This window comes from Chlorocebus sabaeus, chromosome 23 (genome assembly GCF_047675955.1).
Source record: "Chlorocebus sabaeus isolate Y175 chromosome 23, mChlSab1.0.hap1, whole genome shotgun sequence".
Lineage (NCBI taxonomy): Eukaryota > Metazoa > Chordata > Mammalia > Primates > Cercopithecidae > Chlorocebus > Chlorocebus sabaeus.
The window spans coordinates 1336834-1357817 of NC_132926.1; the positions used below are offsets into that span (position 1 = coordinate 1336834).

General features: G+C 52.1%; 1 protein-coding gene and 1 long non-coding RNA gene across 8 annotated transcripts; one reads left to right on the forward strand and one right to left on the reverse strand.

Annotated features, from left to right (window-relative positions):
* Positions 1-34: 34 nt before the first annotated feature.
* On the forward strand, positions 35-20744 carry MGAT1 (alpha-1,3-mannosyl-glycoprotein 2-beta-N-acetylglucosaminyltransferase). 7 transcript variants are annotated; one of them, XM_073010416.1, is made up of 4 exons: positions 701-897; positions 1461-1884; positions 10407-10525; positions 18218-20744. In XM_073010416.1, the coding sequence occupies exon 4, from the start codon at positions 18329-18331 to the stop codon at positions 19664-19666; it is 1338 nt and encodes a 445-aa protein (XP_072866517.1). In that variant the 5' UTR covers positions 701-897; positions 1461-1884; positions 10407-10525; positions 18218-18328; the 3' UTR covers positions 19667-20744. The 7 variants fall into 7 exon arrangements, with proteins under 7 accessions (XP_037848600.2, XP_008013756.2, XP_072866517.1 ...); XM_037992672.2 differs by lacking the exons at positions 701-897; positions 10407-10525 and adding an exon at positions 35-138; XM_008015565.3 differs by lacking the exons at positions 701-897; positions 10407-10525 and adding an exon at positions 438-528.
* On the reverse strand, positions 4571-7617 carry LOC140709942 (uncharacterized). Its single transcript, XR_012090754.1, has 2 exons — positions 6731-7617; positions 4571-6179 (listed from the first exon to the last, which is right to left on the reverse strand). It is a non-coding gene; the product is annotated as an uncharacterized lncRNA (long non-coding RNA).
* Positions 20745-20984: the final 240 nt, after the last annotated feature.

Sequence of the window (20984 nt, forward strand, 5' to 3'; positions counted from 1 at the left end):
TAGCGTCCTCGCCCCGCCCAAGCCCCGCCCAGCAGCCCAAGGGCCAAACCCCCGCGACGCATGCGTGCTGCTTCCCGCGCGCCTCCACCTGCCGTGCGCTTCCGCCGCTGGCCAGGCTCTTCTGCCCTTCCCCCTCCTGTACGGCCGCCACTCTGCGCCCGGCTTCGTTCTCACAACCCGGTTCTGCCCACACCTGCCCTTCAGCCTTGTGAACAGTGGCTGTAGAACAATCTCAGGCCCTGCAGACCCACCTCCCTCGCTCCCGTGGTGGCGGTGGAGAAGGGCTGGGGACGTGGGGTAGAAAAATGGGCGGGATGTGGGAGGCCGCGGTGCTGGGGCCCACTTCCGGAGGATGGGCGGAAGTGGCGGCGGCGGATGGTGGGAGGGGGAAGGAGTGGGAGGGGAGGGCCGGGCCGCTGGGGGTCGAGGGGGTGGGGCCTGGGCCGGCGCTGGGGATCGGGCCTGGGCCCTGGATTGCTAGCCGGGCGGGCCGCGGCTCCTAGCCGAGGCGGGGCGGGTGGGAACCAGGTAACGAGCCGGCTCAGTTAGGGCAAGGGTCGTCCGCAGGGCGGCCGGGTGGGGGTCGGAGTCCAGGGAGGGTTGCAGTGTCACCCCCTTCTCCTGTGAACACGGGGCACGGGGTTCCGGGGGGAAGGGTGGGAGGAGTTAAATTCTTGGAGGGGGTGGAGGTCATGTGGACGCCACGCCCCTACAGGAAGGAAAGGAGAGAGTGTGTGTCTGTGTGGGGATGTGTGTTTAGGAATAAACTTGGAGGGGATGGGGCGACATCCGGGCTGAGAAATAGGAACACTGTGGGGCTGCTGCAAGCAGGACTTGGGCCTTAAACATTCCAGGAGAGTGTTCTCGGGAGTAGCCCCGGGAAGGACTTTAACAGAGGTTGGGAATTATATCTCTGGCACAGTTTTGCAAGCGGAGGGGGAGCTTAGTTGAAGGAAAAGGAGCAAAGAATGCACGTAGAAGATGCCAACATCTCGGTCTGGAAAGGATTCATTAGTTTAGTTGAAGAGGGCTGGTGGATTAAAACACTTAGCACCCTAAGAAGCTTGGGAGATTCGATTATTATGTTGGGCTTTAGACAGGCGGGCAGGAGAAAGGGCGTTCTTTTCTCGATTTCTTAGATGACAGTCTCCGGTTACTTTTCTGTGGCAAGAATGGGTACGACCCATCTTTTATCCTGAATCATGTATATATTTGTACATATATAATGTTTATATTATATGTGTTTGTATATAAACACACTATTGATGAGGTGACTGTGTTCTGGCGTGCGATACGTGAGTTAAGTAGGTGCTTTGTATAACCTTGTGGAGTGTTTAAAGTTTTTTGATGATGGAGTCTAGTATGGACTCTTGGGTGGGGAGTGGAAACTAGAAGGTTTTAGGACTCTATCTGGGTATGTGCTAGATTAGAGAGTGTTATAATGTTTAAATGTTCTGCAGGTTAACACGAAAATCTGCCACCTGGGCCATGCGGCTTCTAAGGCCTGTTTCTTATGAGCCTCCGCAGAAGACAGATGGGTCCGTTCTTACAGTGGATAACTTCCCCTGCCTGAGCAAGAGATGGGATAGTATCTGGGATCTGCCCATCACCAGACTCTGAGCTTAATAAGGCAGCTGAATGAAGGGAGGTAACGGACCCCTGAGAGGGGCACTGAAGTCTGCAGTGGGGGGGGAGGGGCCTGGACGCACCCCTTCCCCCCCAGACTCCTCCCCGTCAGGGTCAGCTCAGCCATGGACTTTGGACCTGGATAAGAAGAGAGAAGCTGCACTTTGGTGGATCTGATTTGGGATTCTCAGTTTTGAAAATGGAGTGCTGAATGGGGGTTTGATGATCTCCTGGGGAGCAACTGAGACAAGAGGAAAGGTAAGGCTCCTGTCTCATTTCCCATGTAATGTCTTACTGCACGTGTGCAGAAGTTGTTGAGCGGGCGAGTTTGCAGAGGCTATTATTCCGGAAATCTTATCCAGATGGGTGCACTGGAAGCTACACCTCTCCATTACTCTGTCCGGGTGTAGACCTGTTCCCCACCTGTCCTTACCCAGGCTGGATGAGTGCCTTGGAAGGGATTGTGAGCATTGGCAGTTGAGAGGTTCGGCCAAGGAGAACATGAAAATAATTCAGGCTTCCGAAGGGAGGTTGGATTAGATTACCTTTAAAGGCCCCTCCAACACTGAGATAATAGGATTCCAAGTCAGTCTGGGTTAAGACTGGAATGGATTACCTAGGCAGAGGCAGCTGCTCTGTTTTGGGGAGCTAACTGAAAAGGACTGCTGGTGGGAGGAGAAGGCGGGAATGGTCTAGATCACCTCCTAAATTGTCTCTCTTCCTCTTTCTATAACAGGAGCTTAGCCCATGAAAGCTCAGGAAGAGAGCAGAGGAACAGAACACAGGTTTGGGAATCAGGAAGGAGTACTTGTGTTCTAGCTTTGACTTTTTTAGTCAGTGTGCAACCCTACACAGGCCATGTTCTCTTCACCTACAAAATGGGGAACACTGACTTTCCAGGTCCCTTACAAGTTGTTACAAGGAGCGAATGAAACAATGAAGGATTTTGAAAAGTATCCCGGGCCATGTACATAGGAAACAATAACATTGATATTGCTACATGTGCCTTAAAAGCGCAGAAACAATTCTGAATCAGGAGTTCTCTTTTCTTGTTGAAATAGTAGTGTGCTGGCAGAAGCCTAAGAAGATGTCCTTAGTTAAAAGCCTGAATTTGTTTCATCATCTTGTTGTTAAGCAGTACTTGGGATCATCAAGTTGTAGAACAGGCGAATGGATCCAAGGAGAGCTTGGATTGAAGATTCTTGCAGATACTACATTGGTCCTTATGGCTCTCCAGTCCAATTTCAGTGTGCCCCTTTGAGGTAGCTGATTAAAGAGGGGGTGGAGGGATGCCTAAGCCTTGAGGGCAAGTGTCTGGCTAGGAATTGGTACTGCATTTCTTGGAGTGAGTGGTGGTCTTTGCCTTCCTGTGCCATATCCTTGTTATCTTTCCAGCTCTTTAAGATGACGTTGTTTTCCAGACTGACATCTTTTTGCCCTTTGTATTTTCTCAGGCTGTATTCCCACTAAAAGCAGCCCTGTTTGTCTTTATCTTCTCACTTCCTGTCTGCTCCCTCCTTCAATTCCAGTTTACCCGTGCCAAGATGCCTGCTTTTCCCAGTGACCACACACAGCAGAAAGGAGAGGTGGAGCACAGTGTTGGGAATTTTGAGAGACAGTAGGATGTGGTGGCCTGGGCAAAGGGCAGGAAGCCTGGCTTCTGGCAGTCTCTGCCTCTCCCTAGCTCAGTAACACCCAGGCCTCACATGTTCCATGAGGATGGATGGGTGCCAGTGGGTTCATCTGCAAACTGAAAATCCTGTACTTACGCCTTACTTTCCGTATTAAATTTTTTTCTTCCACCGCCTTCCCCAATCTTTCCTTTTTTGCCACAGGAGTTTTCCTCACTCCCTCCAGCGGCCTGAGCAGTGGGCTGTGGCCTGGGTGGAGCTGCTGCTCCCAAGCTGTTCTTTCTCCTCTGATTTGATGCCTGGGGCAGCCCCTTTGAGGCCAGGCTGTTCCTTTATAAGGTGTGGGTCTCAAGGTGGGTATGCCACCTTCCCCAGCTTCACCCAGCACATTTCTGGTGTCGGTCTTTGCTTAGACACGGGTCACAGTGGTCCCTCAGGGACATGTGATGCCACGGTGCCGCCTCAGCCGTCTCTGGGATCCCAGGTACCAGGGAGTTGTGTATTTGCGTAGTGCTTCTATCGTGTCATCCATCAATCTGTTTTGTCCGGTTTCCCTCACCACTTTGTTGTGAGGAGAACACAGCAGGGATTCTTTTCCCAGTTTGAGGGGAAGCTACGGAAGCCCTGAGTGGGAAGGGTTTGCCTAAGGGTAGAGTGGTCGGCACTGAAATCACCTCCCAGGGCTGTGCTGTTTCCACAGCATCTGACCTGACAAAGGCCATCTAGGTCCTGCAGACCTCCAGGAGAGAAGCTCTGTACCCGCCAGACAGCCTCTCTGGTGGAACCTTTCCTCCTTAAAGTGAGCAAGCTTTCCTCTCCCTGACCTTCCCACCCTCCGCCCTCCACCTGACCCTTCCATGAGACAGGCCTTTCAAGACAACCGTTGGCTTTTTCACAGGGGCACCAGGATGCCAGGGCATGGCACTCAGCAGGTGTCAGGCTACTTAGCCAAGAGCAGTGATAGACTTCACCAGACTGTGTGTGTGTATTTCTTTTCTTTTCTTTTTTTTTCTTTTTCTTTTTTTTTTGAGATGGAGTCTTGCTCTGTCGCCAGGCTGGAGTGCAGTGGTGCGATCTCAGCTTGCTACAACCTCCGCCTCCCAGGTTCAAGCTATTCCCCTGCCTCAGCCTCCCAAGTAGCTGGGACTACAGGCACACGCCACCATGCCTGGCTAATTGTTTGTATTTTTAGTAGAGACGGGGTTTCACCGCGTTGGCCAGGATGGTCTCCATCTCCTGACCTGGTGATCTGTCCGCCTTGGTCTCCCAAAGTGCTGGGATTACAAGCATGAGCCACGGTGCCCGGCCATGTGTGTATTTTAACTCAATTATTTATATCCTTCTTTATTCCAAAAGGAATTGTAGGTGGCTAACCAAAAGTTACATTTCACAGACATTGTTTAGTGATTATTATGTTAATCTTTCCTCTTTGACCTGGATGAGATGAATTTCTGGGTCTCCATTGTGGGGTGAGGGAGAGTGGCAAACAGAGAGATTGGGAGGCAGGAAGAAGGGAAACAAAACATTGATTTTAAACATTTGCTTTTACTTTTTTTTTTTTTTTTTTGAGATGGAATCTCACTCTGTCACCCAGGCTGGAGTTCAATGGCATGGTCTCTGCTCACTGCAACCTCCGCCTCCCAGGTTCAAGTAATTCTCCTGCCTCAGCCTCCTGAGTAGCTGGGACTACAGGTGCATGCCACCACACCTGGCTAATTTTTGTATTTTTAGTAGAGATGGTGTTTCACTATGTTGGCCAGGCTGGTCTCGAACTCCTGACCTTGTGATCTGCCTGCCTTGGCCTCCCAAAATGCTGGGATTATAGGCATGAGCCACCGTACCTGGCCTGCTTTTACTTTTACTGATGTTTTCAAGCCAACATATGTTTTAATTTAAGGGCATGAATTCTTTCCAAATTGTAAAAAATATCAGGGATCTTGGGCATGGTTTATGGGAGGGCAACTTCCTGGAACAGTTTTCACTTCCTTTTCATCTTTTCATTCTCTTTTGTTGGTGGTGGAATGGGCAGGAGAGTATTGTTCCTCCTAATTCTGGCTTAATCCTGTGACTGTTTATCCTCCTGTTTTTTCCTTTTGCACATAATCCAATCCCAGGCCCACCCCCAGAATCCTGGGCCCTTGTTTCTATCCTTCTTACCCCCAATCACTGCTCCCCATGTAACCTCTATCAAGAGTTCAGAGCCTCTTTTCAAACCCAGGTCAGTTTGGCACTCATTTACCCTGGTTTCTTGCCTCTCAGACCAAGTGCTTTCTTTTGCCTCCATCACGCCCATTCTGATTCTCTAACCAGGCCCTTTCTTTTTGAGATGGTCTCTTGCAGTCTGGGAATTTCTCCTTTTGGATTTTCTTGTGAGCCTTGGGATTTAAACAAAGGGTGGTAGAGAGGGGGTGTGCGTTACAGTGCACAAACAGCCCTCATACTGTTTCCCCTTCACCTGCCTCAGATGGAGAAGTATCAGGGTTAGTGGTGGGAATCTGACATCTCATGGGCTGATCTTCCCCCACCTTTCAGCACCCCCTTGATGTCTGTCCTTTCTCCTGGAAGGTGATTTTGGCTCCTCATGTCTTGGATCTACAAAACAGTGTTTCCCAGCCTTTTCACTTTTAGGAAACATAATTGTTTTTTCCTTTACGCTTGACACCTAGTGTGAGTGTGCAGAGCCCCCAGGCCCCTGACTCTTGTTCATTAGAGAAACATAAGGCAGAGGTGACAGACAACTGGCCTCTGACTGGCACACCCTCCTGGGCTCGAGGCTTCTGCCACAGTGCACGCAGTCAGCTAAAGTGGAGGCCACGGGCTTCCTGCACACTGCACACGACGGGCCTCGGTGGGCCTGCTCTTCTCCTGCTCCTCCTCCAGGTCTGGGCTCTGGCCACTTCTACGGAGGCTTCACGGCGGCGCCTGAAAGGACACAGAGCCCTCTTAGAATACTGGCGCTGGAGGATGTGTACGAGGGTGGATGGGGGGGCGCGCAAGAGTGCCCGGTCTAAAACCTGGCCATGCTCCCCACTGGGTCTTGTGGCTTCCAGCACGTTGGCATTTACCCTGAGCCTCAAACTAGTTATCTGTAGAATGGGGATGATAACGCCCACTCCACAGAGCTCCTGAGGCTTGAAGGAGAGCCCGAGGGAGGGTTTGGCCCCTGAGGCCTCTCACTATGCCTGGGAACCCTTTAGCAGTTTTGATTTAGGTCCTCGCCTCCACTCAGGGGCCTGCAGGGTACGCCGGGCCCTTTGTTTCTCTAGAACCCTGCACGATTCGTGGTTTCATGTAGAAACAAGTTCGTGAGCAGTCAGTAACCACAGGCCTCAGAGTTCCGGGCTGCTGCGTGCTCTGGCACACGGGGGAGGGGTTGATGTCAGGGGCGTGGGTCCTGATCATATGGCAGCAGCCCTTCTAGGGGGAGTCAGCTACCCAGCAGCCAGTAGCCTTCGGCTATCCACCCTCATTACCTGGGGTCCCATGGTGAGAGTGGGCATCCAGCTTCGGCAGAGGGCCAGGCCGGACGGAGCTGGGGGAGGGCGTGGGGCTGGCTCCTGGCTTGCACCGGCCTCGTGGAATCCAGGCCTCAGACCTGATCGCTGGCGAAACAGGCTCTATGCGCCGGAGCCCGTGGTCTTCTGCGTCTCTCCTCCTTCTCCTGGCCAGACTTTGCTCCTGGCCCAGCCACAGGTATTTGCTATGGAAGAGCTGTCCCTCCCTCCCCTCGGTGGGTCTGGGTCCACCTCCACCTCCTCTTCAGTTCCGCACCTTCCTCCCCTTTAAAACACCAGCCAGGCGCAGACCGGTTCTGGGCTTTTCCATGGTGCTCCCGCCAAAGCTTGTGACCGAGTCCTTCCCGCCTAGGGCTGGTGGGCCTACCCTGCTGGCAGGTCGCTCTCTGCTTTCTTTACTTAGAACTAACGCTCTCATTCCCCACCCACAAAGGAAAAACAAAAGGGAAGAAGCCACAGCTGGCCCTGGCTTGCTTTGGCACAGGTGCTTTCCCCCGGCCCCGCGTCGGGCACCCTGGTTCCTCTTCTGCCCTTGCCCCACGCGCCCTGGGGCCCCCACCCAGGCTCCTCAGCCTCCCCTGGGTTGGGGCGGGGGCACCGGCTCCCAGCCCTTGGCCTAGAGTTTGGTGAACGCCTTTCCTGGACCGCGGGCCCACTTGAGGCGCGGCTCCAGGCAGGGCGGCTGCGCTGGGGGGCCGAGGGCAGGGGTGGGGTCGGGCGTCCACCCTCAGGGTTGCGCCAGGGAGCGGGAAAGCCGACTCCCGAAGTTGGGGGCCTGGGAAAACTTGGGCCCTGGGTCGACTGAGAAGCGGCGGGGAAAGGAGGCGGGCCAGGAGGAGGGGGCCGCGGACGCCGGCCGGGGGGCGGGACGCGGAGGGCGGTGGGTCCCGCCCGCCCGTCCGCCCCGCCCCGCCCCGCCCCGCCTGCCGGGGAAGGGCCACGTTGCCCGCCCGGGCCGTCCGGCCCCGGCGCGCCGCAGGAAGGGCTGGCCAGGCGAGAGGCGAGGCGGCCGCGGCAGCGCCTGGGCACCGGGCTCGCTCCCTGCGCCCCCGGGCGGGCCAAGTTCGGGGCCAGGACGTTGGGAGGCCCTGGTGAGTAGCGGTCCGGGGACGGAGGTCTGACCGGGGGAGGCCTCGCGGGCGCCGAGAGGGAGCCCCAGGGGCGTCGGGTCGCCCGAAAGCCCCGTGCCCGTGAGCGCTGGCGAGAGGGCGCTTGGCTGGGGAGCGGCCCGGGCCGACCCGGTCCCAGCTGCGCCTTAGTCCCTTCCCGAGCCGGGAGGGTGGAACTCCGCTTCTGCTTTCGGAATCCCGGGCCTCCAGCTGTTGGAGGGAGGGAGGGCTCCGCGGACTGGGGAGGATGTTGTGAAACTCGGCCCAGGGCGTCCGTGGGTGCGGGGCAGGGAGGGGGTGGGAGTGCCCGGAGGGTTTGCGGAGCGAGACTGGGGGGGTGGCCTTTCCCCAAGTTAATAGAGGTGGATTCTCCTCAGCAGAAAGGAAATGTTGACTCAGTGTTGAAAAATATGTATAATGAGTTGGCAAGAAAACTTTTCTTCCTACCTGTTTGCTAACGTGTGTGGAGTAGAGAGCCCCGGGACGTGCAGTGCCCGCGTCCGGTAAACTCGAGCAGAGGGACTGTGGCTGGCCGGCTCTGTCTCCCGCAAGGCTGAAGCTTCACTTTGGTTAACCCTTGCTGCTGTAGCGGGTCTACTGTTTTGTTTTAGAACATCACTGGCTGAGAAGTTGTCCAACTTTATTTTCCGTCTTTTACAATATTTTTTCAGGCCATGTAGCCTTTGCTCTTACATGCTCACATCATCCAGGGTCTGCCTTCCATCAGGAATCACTGGGTCCTGGTCCTTCCCAATTCCGGGGACCATTGAGCTCACCCATATCCCTGCTTCTGTGTCTTCTTCTCACTGTTAAAAGCACTGCAGTATGTCTGACCTCAGTGGCCTGTGTAACAAGGGAAACTCATTATTGTTTGGGGCATTAGGGAAATTGTCACTATCCTCAGTATCCAGGCACTGGTACCTTGTGATGAACCAAATCAACCCCGTCACCTTATAGATGAGAGAACTAAGGTACGAGTGGGTCAAGTGACTTGTCCAAAGTTGCCTTGCTTGCTGGCTGGATCCTCTGAATCCCAGGCCTCATGCCTTTTGTGGTACTTGTATTTAGCTGTTCTTTTCCAGGATGAATAACCTGTATCCTTTCCCTCCTAGGTCTTATTCTCTAAACCCTTGAATTATTTAGTGTATCTTCTCTGACTACTTTTCTTTTTTTTTTCCGTCCTGAAATTATGGGCCTGGTACATGATACAGGAGTCCAGCCAAGGTCTAAGAATGAACATGAAAGTAGTTCAGTTAGATTTCCATTATCTGTGACATGTCTATATTTTCTGGAATTTTTACGTAGTGCTTTTTAACATTAAGCAAAGCAGAGATAGAAGGGAAAATCTGTTACCATTTCTTCCACTTCTATACTTAATTTTAAAGCTAAATATAACTTCTCTTTTATTGCTCATGATTGGAAGTTGACTATCTGGTGTTCACTTACTGTTTAGAAACGTTTTTTGCCAGATAAAGGAAATAGGCTGGAGAATACCATGACATCAGAGTGTTAGAAAGGCTCTCACAGCTTCTAGGCAGTCCTTCAAATGGTTCAGAAACTGAGTGAGCCCCGTAGGGGTGGGTAGCACCCACCCAGAGCCACCTGGGTTTTGGCCGAAGGGTTTGGTACTGAAAAGACACACTTCTCATCTCCCACCCTGGTGCAGATGTCTTTGTACTTGGTGGTGTGGATTGGCTGTGTCACTTCCCTAAAGGAGTTGTGAAAACTCTAGAAAATGGAAGTCAGTTTTGAGTCTGTGCCTTGCATGCCAGTCTCATAATGATATCGTTAGGAACTTAGGTCAGGATCAAGGACAGTTGTTCTACTTAAAAAGGAAGGTGTAGCAGATTGTATTTTCCCTAAAGGGCCTCACCCGTAAGTATCCCCTTCCACATGTAGTTATTGTTTGACATTGTCCACTTCCCACCCAGTAGTGGGGTTTGTGATTCTCTCCCCGTGAATGTGGATAGGAACTTGTGGTTCCCTTGACCAGTGAGTAAGACAGACCTGATCCAAGGCTGAATCAGGAGCAGGATACACCTCCACCTGGCTTGCTCGCTTTCTTGGAACACTCACCTTTGGAATGCAGCCACCACTTCCAGTACATTTCCGGGCCACATAGAGGGGTTCTAGCGAGCACCCCTGCCAATAACGTCTCAGCTGCTGCCAACATCATCCTACAGACATGTGAGAACCTGAGAGCCTCCAGGGGAGTCTAGCCTTCAACTTTCGAGTCTTTCAGCAAGGCCTCAGGCATGGTAGAGCAGAGACATCCCTCCCCTCTGTGCTGCACTGTCCAAATTTCTGACCAATAAAAACTGTGAGAAAGAGTAAGTGATAACTGTTGTTTTAAGCCAGTGAATATCGAGGTAATTTATTATGCAGGAGTAGATATCTAATAAGGAAGGGGGCATGAGTGGAGACAGGGCCTCAGTGTTTGGACTTTGAACTGAGCACAGAGGACAGGGAGGACTCTTGCCCTGCTTGTCAAGATTGTCTAGATTCTGTTTTTCTCATCGCTTCAGGTACTGCTGGCTGCATAATGAATCTCCCCAGAACTTAGTGGCTTACAGCAACAGAATCATTTCATTAACGTCTCAGCTGTGTGGTTCTTGCTTGTGGTCTTTCACACGGTTGCAGTCAGGTATGGCTGGGGCTGGGATAATCTGGAGGGCCGTCTCCCGTGTCTAGCAGTTGATGCTGGCTGTCAGCTGGGACCTTAGCTGGGGCTGTCAGTTGGAATACCTAGAGGGGTCCTGTCCGTGTAGCGGGGTCCTGTCCGTGTAGCAGGGTCCTAGGATTAAGCATCTTAAGAGGACCAGGTGGAAACTACTGCCTTTTATGAGTTAGTCTCCAAGTCACATAGCATCTCTTCTTCCCAGAACCAAAGGGAGGGAGCACAGACCCTCCACTCTGGAGCCAGGACTGTCTTTGTCACTTGTAAGAAGAGCGTATGGAATGGGATATGTGCGGTCATCTTTGGAAAATGTAATGCTTCACACTCTTGCTACTGCTTTGACCATCTTTCTCCCTGGTTTCGCTAATAGTGTGAGCAGTCTTCCATCCAGCCACTTGAACCTCACGCATGTGCCAAGCACTGTGACGGGCACAGAAGTCAGAGTCTTCTTTCCTAAGGAGGAAGGTGGGAGTCAGGTGCGTGTGGCCACAGATTCTGTTATGGTGTGGAGAGAGTGCTATGGGAGTGTAGCCACAGGGAGGCCTGGCTTTGTCTGCAATGTTGCAGAAGCAGTCACCTGAAGTGGCCTGAAAGGATGTGTGGGCGGCTGGCAGGGGGTGCCCTGGGCCAGATTTCAGGGTGAGGGGCCAGCTGGAGCAAAGACCCAGCAGTGTCCAGGTTTGCTTATTGGGGAAAAAGCATCCTGCTGAGGCCGGAGTGCAGGGTCCATGGGGTGGGTGGTTGGAGGTCAGACTGAAAAGGGATGTTTGAGCCAGTCTGTAAGAAGGGCTTTGTATGTCATCATAATGAGTTTGAGTTTTATTTGGTGGGCAGTGCAGCCTCTGATGGCTTTAAGGCAAGTTAATGTGACCAGACGTGCTTGTCAGGAGGGATGCACCGTTGCTGTTGGGAGGGTTTGTGAGAGGGAAGCAGGATGAGTGACAGGTAGACCAGCTGGGAAACTACATCAAGAGTCCAGACTTAAGACAGTCCTTCCTACGAAGGAGTGAGTTCAAGTTAACGGGCTGGAGGGCTTGACATGGGCTGCTAGCAGTCAGTGAGTAACTTTGTACTTCCATTCTCACAGTTTTGAAGTTTTTGGGCCTAGACGTATTTCAGAATTCAGAATTTTTGGGGTTTTGAAAAGGTGATCTGGTGAATTTACTCTGTAGTGGAAGATCAGAAGCAGCACAGCATAAGCCACCATGTTTATTTCTGTAGCAAAATGTATGAATAACCACAGCAGGAGAGATAAAAGACTATAAATAGCCCCATATTAGATCAGATCAGATTTTAGCAAATGAGCTTGGATGAGGCTTTACTGCCAATTGAGTTTAGAAAACTTCTGTTTTTTAGTGCTTCTTGGATTTGGCAGTTGCAGTTGAGGAACTGTGGATGTGTTTAGATCCCAGGCACGTCTGCTGAATGATGAGGGCCCTAGCACAGCGGCTTGGTGGTGCTGGTGGAGCCAATCCCTGTCTTCATGTAGCTTGCAGCTGAGGGGACTTGAGAGAAATCGAGCAGGTGGTTGCGCTCGTTGCTGTTGGTGAAGGGTAGGTGGACCTTACGTGGTCCCAGGCGTCAAGGAAGGCATCTTGGCAGAGACACGACAGAGTGTGCCAGGTGAAGAAGATAGGGAAGAGCAGAGCTGGCTCAAGGGCACATGCACAGACCCCAAGGGTAGGGTTGGCCATTGGGGTGCCCGATGGGAGTGTGGTAGAGTGGAACAAAGAGAATGGGGAGAAAGGAGTGAAGTAACTGGCCAGTATTTACATGGTCATGCCAGGCACTGTTCTAAACACCTAACATGGCTTATCTCATCTGATCTTCACAGCAACCCAGTTTGAGTCTCAGAAATGTGACAAAACGTAGGGTGATGCCTCTGGGCTGTCTGGCTTGCCTTTGTTACTGCTGCACTCTCCTGATGGTGGCCTGAGCAGACCTGAGCAGTGCTTCCTGGAGGAGCAGGTCACCGCTGCTGGCCAGAGTCTGGGCTTGACCGTCCTTTTGGGCACAGCCAGCTGTGAGAGAGTGTGTGACTCCTGGTTCATGTGTGTGCACACAGCACTAACTTCCAGGCAGAGCTGAGGATCACATCCCAGAAATTACATGGGTAAACAGTAGGAAAATAGCACTGGGGCCCAGGATGAGCCTATGTGAAGAAGCAGGTGGGCTGGAAATAGGGGTGTCATGTACTCTTACGGCAAGAGGAGTAAGTTTGAAGCACAGGGCTGTGGGGTGGAGAACAACGGTCCAAGCACTAAAGTGGAGGCCAGGGCTGGGCTGGGGCAGCTTTTCCTGTGGGCTCTCCAGCCACTCCAGATGTGTGCAGATTTTGCTAAGTAAAAACCCAGTCAGAAGATTGCTTTGACCTGCATGACTTAGAAGGGTGGGGCAGGAGGTCCTAAGTGTCAGGCAGTGGGTGTGGGCCACAAATTCTCATGTTTGGAGAAGAGTAAAAAGTCATCTAAAGGGTGCAGAAGTCGTCTGGAGGGTCCCATGAGGCTTTGCCATAAGGGCTTGCAGGTCGTTGATCAGTCAGGGACGGGCTATCCCTCTAGCCCCCTTTTTTATTTCTTTTTCTGGGATGGAGTCTTGCTCTGTCATCCAGGCTAAAAGGCAGTGGCGCCATCTCAGCCCACTGCAACCTCCGCCTCCCAGGTTCAAGGGATTCTCCTGTCTCAGCCTTCCAAGTAGCTGGGATTACAGGCGCACACCACCACACCCAGCTAATTTTTGTATATTTATTTTAGTTGAGATGGGGTTTTGCCATGTTGGCCAGGCTCCTGACCTCAGGTGATCTGCCTGCCTCGGCCTCCCAAAGCTCTGGGATTACAGGCCTGAGCCACTGAGCCCAGTGTGGCCCCGCCCTTCTAAGCCATGCAGAGCAGCACTTTGGTGAATAGAGTTCAGTCCCTCTTCTCCATCCCCATCCTGTTATATAAAGTCTTTTTCTTGCACAGTCATTTAGGAGGCGAGAAGTTGGGAGACAGGCAATCCTGGCCTTCAGATTGGAGGGGAAGTTCCAACATGGACAACATCCTGAGGGGAGAGCGAAGAAGAAACTGAAACTCTGCCGGGCACCGTGGCTCACACCTGTAATCCCTGCACTTTGGGAGGCTGAGGAGGGTGGATCACTTGAGGTCAGGAGTTCGACACCAGCCTGGCCAACATGGTGAAACCCCGTCTCTCTTAAAAATACAAAAAGTAGGGCCGGGCGCGGTGGCTCAAGCCTGTAATCCCAGCACTTTGGGAGGCCGAGACAGGCGGATCACGAGGTCAGGAGATCGAGACCATCCTGGCTAACCCGGTGAAACCCCGTCTCTACTAAAAAATACAAAAAACTAGCCGGGCGAGGTGGTGGGCGCCTGTAGTCCCAGCTACTCGGGAGGCTGAGGCAGGACAATGGCGTAAACCCGGGAGGCGGAGCTTGTAGTGAGCCGAGTTCGTGCCACTGCACTCCAGCCTGGGCGACAGAGCAAAGACTCCGTCTCAAAAAAAAATACAAAAAAAAAAAATACAAAAAGTAGCTGGGCATGGTGGCAGGCGCCTGTAATCCCAGCTACTCGGGAGGCTGAGGCAAGAAAGTCGCTTGAGCTTGGGAGGCAGAGGTTGCAATGACCTGAGATGATCATGCCACTGTACTCCAGCCTGGGCAACAGACAGATCGAGACTCTGTCTCAAAAAAAAAAAAAAAAGGGAGATAAAGAAACTGAAACTCTTCTGTACATCACTCTTTTCTTCCACATAAAGTTTCTTAAAAATCAAATATGGGGATATGGCCCACAGCTCTGAGTAGCTTCATCCATGTGTGTGGCCCCAGCTGGGCACAGCAGTGAGGCCAACTGAAACAGTGTTTGCCTGAATTCCTCCGCCACTCGATGACATGTATCTAACTGATCTGCAGTGTGTGAGCCCTGACATAATAGGAATTTAATTGCACAGGTACGTGGAGATGGACTGGAGGTTTCTGAGAAGACATGTCCTGGAGCGGCGGGGGTGGTTGGTTTCTAGGAAGAAGACAAGTGGTGGTGAATGCTGGCGGGCTGGGGAAATCTCCCCAGGAGGGAGACAGAATCCAGGTCTCTTTAGACGCCCTTCAGGATCAGCCCTTTTAAGCCAGATCTGCTGGTTTGAGAGCCCAGAGCCTCAGAGATTAGATCTGAGGCCCAAGGTTTCGACCAGGATTAGAGAGTAGGCTGTGAGGCAGAGGGTGACTGGCAGAGCTGTCGGTGTAAGAGGGTGACTGGCAGAGCTGTCGGTGTAAGAGGGTGACTGGCAGAGCTGTCGGTGTAAGAGGGTGCCTGGCAGAGCTGTCGGTGTAAGAGGGTGCCTGGCAGAGCTGTCGGTGTAAGAGGGTGACTGGCAGAGCTGTCGGTGTAAGAGGGTGCATGCCTGAAGCTTCCAGGTGTGAAGGGTAGATCAGAGGCAGGACAGTCAAGGAGTTATGGTCTGGAAGGGCAGCTGGCTGGGAATTGAGGAGTGTTTCAGATCCTTTCCAGTAGTGTGATCTGGTAGAGCTTGGAGGGTGGGTGGGACCATGCCTTTTTCTCATTGGTTTGTGTCCTGATTCCTTCCCAGAGCCTGGCAGAGAGCAGGTGTGTGATGCATGTTGTCAGGTGACTGACGGAGGAATTCAGGGCAAACAGATCATCTCAATTTGCCTTGCTGATGTGCCCAGCTGGGGCGACACTGATGGATGAAGCTATTCAGAGCTATGGGCAATGTCTACATATTTGACTGTCAAGAAACTTCATGTGGAAATAGCTTCAAACTTATACAAATTGCAAGAATAAAAAATAGTATAAGGATACTCGTACACACTGTCTTTACTCAGATTCACTTGTTAATATTTTGCTCCATTTGCTCTCCCTCTCTATGTATGCAGTATATTTTTGTTCTGAACCATTTAAGAAGTTGCATCCATTCTAAGAATTGGAATTAATCAGTTGTCACTGATACTTTAACCTATTGTCCATATTCCAACTTTGTCATTTTACCCAATAATGTCTTTTTTAAAAAAGTTTTTTGAGGTTTTATTGACGTACAATTGATATAAATATGTGCAATAAACTGCATATAAAGTGTGCAATTTGATGTTTTGACAAATATATGTGTGTGTGTGTATATATATACCTATAAAAGTATCACCACAATCAAGATAATAAACATATCCACCTTTCCAGAAGTTTCCTAAAGCCCCTGTGTAGTAACTACCCCAGTGCCCTTCTCTGCCTCCATCCCCAGGCAACAACTGATCTGCTTTCTGTCATATAGATTAGTTTCTATTTTCTGCAGTTTTATGTCAATGGAATCATAGCGTATATGTTCTTTTTTATTTTTCCCAAAAAGACCCATATTGTGTATTTATTTGGAGATTGTGTTGTGTATGTCAGTGATTTATTCAGGTTTTTTTGCTGGATATTATTCCATTCTATGAGTAAACCACAATTTGTTTATCTGTATTTCCCTGTTGATGGGCCTTTGGGTTATTTCCAGTTTTGAGTGATTATGAATAAAGTTACTATAAACATTCCTGTGTAGGTTTTTATATGGACATGGCTGAAAGTAGAAAGGAAGTGTGCCATGCAGGAGAGACAGTAGAAAGGAAGTGGGGCATGCAGGAGAGACGGTAGAGAGGAAGCGGGCATGCAGGAGAGACGGTAGAGAGGAAGTGGGGCATGCCGGAGAGACGGTAGAGAGGAAGTGGGGCATGCAGGAGAGACGGTAGAGAGGAAGTGGGGCATGCAGGAGAGACGGTAGAGAGGAAGTGGGGCATGCAGGAGAGACGGTAGAGAGGAAGTGGGGCATGCAGGAGAGACGGTAGAGAGGAAGTGGGGCATGCAAGAGAGACTGGGCTTGGTTGTAACAGTCTGTTATCCCTGGGGAACTAGCTCACTCACCAGAGGACATTATGAGGGCTCTGCCCCGGCCCCCCTTGTGATCCAAACACCTACCACTAGACCCCACCTCCAGCACCACCACACTGGGGGTCAAATTCCAGCATGTGTTTCAGAGAACAAACCATATTCAAGCTATATAGCGTAGCTACATAATTATTATAACACTATTAATGAGACCATCTTGGCCTTGGGAATTTTAAGTAGCACCTTTATTACATACTATTTTTTTTGTGTGTATTGAGTCTGTTTCTGGAGCTTAAATTCTATTTCACTGGCTGGTCTGTTTGTTTATGTACCAATACCACACAGTTGTAATTACGGAGGTTTTGTAGTATGTGATATGTGTGTGTGTGTGTGTATATATATATAATTTTTTTGAGAGAGCCTCACTGTCTTGCCCAGGCTGGAGTGCAATGGCACAATCTAATCACGGCTCATTACAGCCTCCGCTTCCCAGACTCGGGTGATTCCATCTCAGCCTCCTAAGTAGCTGGGACCGCAGGTGCATGCCACCATGCCCAGCTTTTTTTTTTTTTTTTTTTTTTTTGATTATTTATTGTAGAGACAGGGTCTCTCTGTGCTGCCCAGGCTATTCTTGAACTCCTGGGCTCAAGCGATCCTCCTGCGTTGGCCTCCCAAAGTGCTGGGATTGCAGGTGGGAGCTACTGCACCTGGCCAGTATGCAGCATTTTAATATCTGGTAGGGCTAAGTCCCTCCTCACCTGGCCAGTGTGCAGCATTTTAGTATCTGGTAGGGCTAAGTTCCTCCTCACAGCTTATTTTTACTGTTTTCCTAGTTGTTCATGTGAACCTTATTGTCAGTTCGTCTAGTTCCATAAAAAGGTATTTTTATTGGGATTTTTATGATGCTGAGATGTCCTGACCAAGAACAAGGAATGTTCAAATGTTCTTTTGTGTCTTTCGGGAATGATAGTTTTGTTCACATAAGTTTTGAATGTTTAAGTTTATTTAAGTTAAGTTTATTTCTAAATATTCTCTCATCTCTCTGGCTTTTGTAAGTAGGGTTTTCTCATCCATGTTTTCTTCTCATGAGTCATTTGTGGATATAAAGGCTATCCATTTGTGTATGTTGATTTTTATATTTCATTACCTTGCTCAGTTCATTGATAGTTTGGTTTAGTTTATTATTGATTGTCTTAGAGTTTTCCAGGCATATTCTCACAAGTAAAGATAATAGAAATAGTTCGCTTCTTTTCCACGTCTGCTTTGAATTGTTTTTTTCTTGGTTCATTTGCATTGACTGCTTCCTCCAGCAAAACGTTAAATAACGCTGGAGATGATGGGCAGCTTCATTTTGCTCCTGACATTCATGGGGTGCCCCTGGTGCTTCCCTGTTAGGTAAGGGATTAATTTTAGCCCTGAGGTGTGATACTTGATTTTAAAAATCAGTAATCTTGGGGCAGTTGGGTTAGAGGAATGGTAGGCGGATGCTCTCACTCCTTGCTCCTGCCGCCTCCTTCCCCGCTGGAGGGAAATGAGTTCCGACAGGTAGAAAGAGAGGAGTTAGGATTCTTTTTCTCTCTCCCTCTGTCAGCATCACATTCTACCTCTCCCTCAAGAACATGTTGCTGAGAGTCAGCATATATGTAGACTCCGCAGAGAGCTCTGGAATCAACCTCCTGGCCTTCCTCCACCCTCACGCTTGGCCTTTTCCTGCCCCCCACATTCCTCTACCTGTGGGGTGCGGAGCCACGCGCCTTTGTGTGACGGTTTGTTTTCTCTCTCCTGTCTTTAGGTGCATGGCTGCTTCCTAATCCCATAGTCCAGAGGAAGCGTCCCCAGGACTGCAGGCAAGCGAGCCGGGCAAGCCGCGGGCAGCCTCGAGCCCTCCCCGGTGGGGGCCAGGATGCTGAAGAAGCAGTCTGCAGGGCTTGTGCTGTGGGGCGCTATCCTCTTTGTGGCCTGGAATGCCCTGCTGCTCCTTTTCTTCTGGACACGCCCAGCACCCGGCAGGCCACCCTCAGTCAGTGCTCTGGATGACGACCCCGCCAGCCTCACGCGGGAAGTGATTCGCCTGGCCCAAGACGCCGAGGTGGAGCTGGAGCGCCAGCGTGGGCTGCTGCAGCAGATCGGGGATGCCCTGTGGAGCCAGCGGGGGAGGGTGCCCACAGCGGGCCCTCCCGCCCAGCCGCACGTGCCTGTGACCCCAGCGCCAGCGGTGATTCCCATCCTGGTCATTGCCTGTGACCGCAGCACTGTTCGGCGCTGCCTGGACAAGCTGCTGCACTACCGGCCCTCGGCTGAGCTCTTCCCCATCATCGTCAGCCAGGACTGTGGGCACGAGGAGACGGCGCAGGCCATCGCCTCCTACGGCAGCGCGGTCACGCACATCCGGCAGCCCGACCTGAGCAGCATCGCGGTGCCGCCGGACCACCGCAAGTTCCAGGGCTACTACAAGATCGCGCGGCACTACCGCTGGGCGCTGGGCCAGGTCTTCCACCAGTTTCGCTTCCCCGCGGCCGTGGTGGTGGAGGATGACCTGGAGGTGGCCCCGGACTTCTTCGAGTACTTCCAGGCCACCTATCCGCTGCTGAAGGCCGACCCCTCCCTCTGGTGCGTCTCGGCCTGGAATGACAACGGCAAGGAGCAGATGGTGGACCCCGGCAAGCCCGAGCTGCTCTACCGCACCGACTTCTTTCCCGGCCTGGGCTGGCTGCTGCTGGCCGAGCTCTGGGCCGAGCTGGAGCCCAAGTGGCCGAAGGCCTTCTGGGACGACTGGATGCGCCGGCCGGAGCAGCGGAAGGGCCGGGCCTGCATACGCCCCGAAATCTCCAGAACGATGACCTTTGGCCGCAAGGGTGTGAGCCACGGGCAGTTCTTTGACCAGCACCTCAAGTTCATCAAGCTGAACCAGCAGTTTGTGCACTTCACCCAGCTGGACCTCTCCTACCTGCAGCGGGAGGCCTATGACCGGGACTTCCTCGCCCGCGTCTACGCGGCTCCCCAGCTGCAGGTGGAGAAAGTGAGGACCAATGATCGCAAGGAGCTGGGGGAGGTGCGGGTGCAGTATACCGGCAGGGACAGCTTCAAGGCCTTCGCCAAGGCTCTGGGTGTCATGGATGACCTTAAGTCGGGGGTTCCGAGAGCTGGTTATCGGGGTATTGTCACCTTCCAGTTCCGGGGCCGCCGTGTCCACCTGGCGCCCCCGCCGACGTGGGAGGGCTACGATCCTAGCTGGAATTAGCCTGTCCTTCGTGGGCCCCTCCTTACCGCATCATGAGCTGAGGTGGGACCACAGTCCCCAGGCTGCATCGGCCTGCCTGTGTTTCCCTCTTAGGTGCATTTATCTTTTTGATTTTTCCGAGTGGCATTTAAGTGCACAAATGATAAGGTGAGGATGATTCTCCCGTTCTCAAGGGAGTCAGATCAGGGGAACTATTCTAGGGTATGTTGCTGGGTATTAAGCAGGAAACCACTGTGTGGTAGGGGGACACTGGCCAGAAATGTCCACCTCCTGAGTTTTCTCCTGGAGCATGTGCAGAGAGTTTGGCAACGTTTGCCCTCTTGACCAGACCCTTCTCCCTGACCTGGCTTTTCCAGCCAGGGCATGAGCCCTCCTTCTATACCTGTTCCCTTTCCCCCAGTGGGAGCTGGGTTATGGGAGAAGGGGACATATTTGTGGCCAAAATGATACTAACCAAAGGGGCTGCCTTGTCAGGGCCTGGTGGAGTTGGTGGCTCACTGCCCCTGTCCTCTCCTTGTCTCTGACCCCCACTTAGCCCTTCTCTCCCTGCAGCCTAGCAGTCTATCGTTTTGAGATGGAAAGTTGAAGGGGGCAAGCAAAACCTCTCCTCAGCCTGTGCCCAGCTTTCAGGGGAGAGGTGCAGGGAGGAAGGCTTGTGCTGGGACAACCCCTCTCTTGCCTTACCTCAGAGAGGGACTATGCCCTGACCCCTCCTTTCTGAAAATCAGTCCCCTCCCTCTTGCTCTAGGAGGCTCCTGCTGGCTTGGTAGAAGACAAAATTCGATCCGCGTGTCCCTTTTTCCTCTGGGGTTTGGCGCACAGGCTCCTCCCTGCAGGCTGTGGTTCTGGTGGCCTCTCAGCATGAGGTGGAGCAGCGACCAGGACGCCTCTGGCCCAGTGCTGCCCAGCCTCCCTGCCCACTCCCAGGCGCCCCGTGTCCTCACAGGCCAGGATGCCATGGTGGGGTGGAGAGGACTTGGTGGATTTTCGCTTCTTGCCTGACCTCAGTTTCATGAAAGAAAGTGGAAGCTACAGAATTATTTTCTAAAATAAAGTAAAGGCTGAATTGTCTGAAAAATATTTGTGTGTGTGTGTCCTGGAAAAGGAGGTGATGGGGGGGAAGAAAGGAAAAGGGAGAATGAAGAGTTAAGGAGAGGGCTAGATGGGTGGGAGGAAGCAGAGTTGAGGAAGGAAAGTGGATGAGTGGGAGAGAAGAGCCAGCGACAGCCCAGGGGATGGGGGCCGGGGGGAAAGGAAGTGCAGGCCACAAGGTAGAGAGGACCCCCAAGCTGTGCTCCTACTGATCATCCTGTAGAGC

Excerpts from the sequence above, each read along its gene's own strand:
- MGAT1 (XM_037992672.2), top strand. The coding sequence starts at position 18,329 with ATGCTGAAGAAGCAGTCTGCAGGGCTTGTGCTGTGGGGCGCTATCCTC.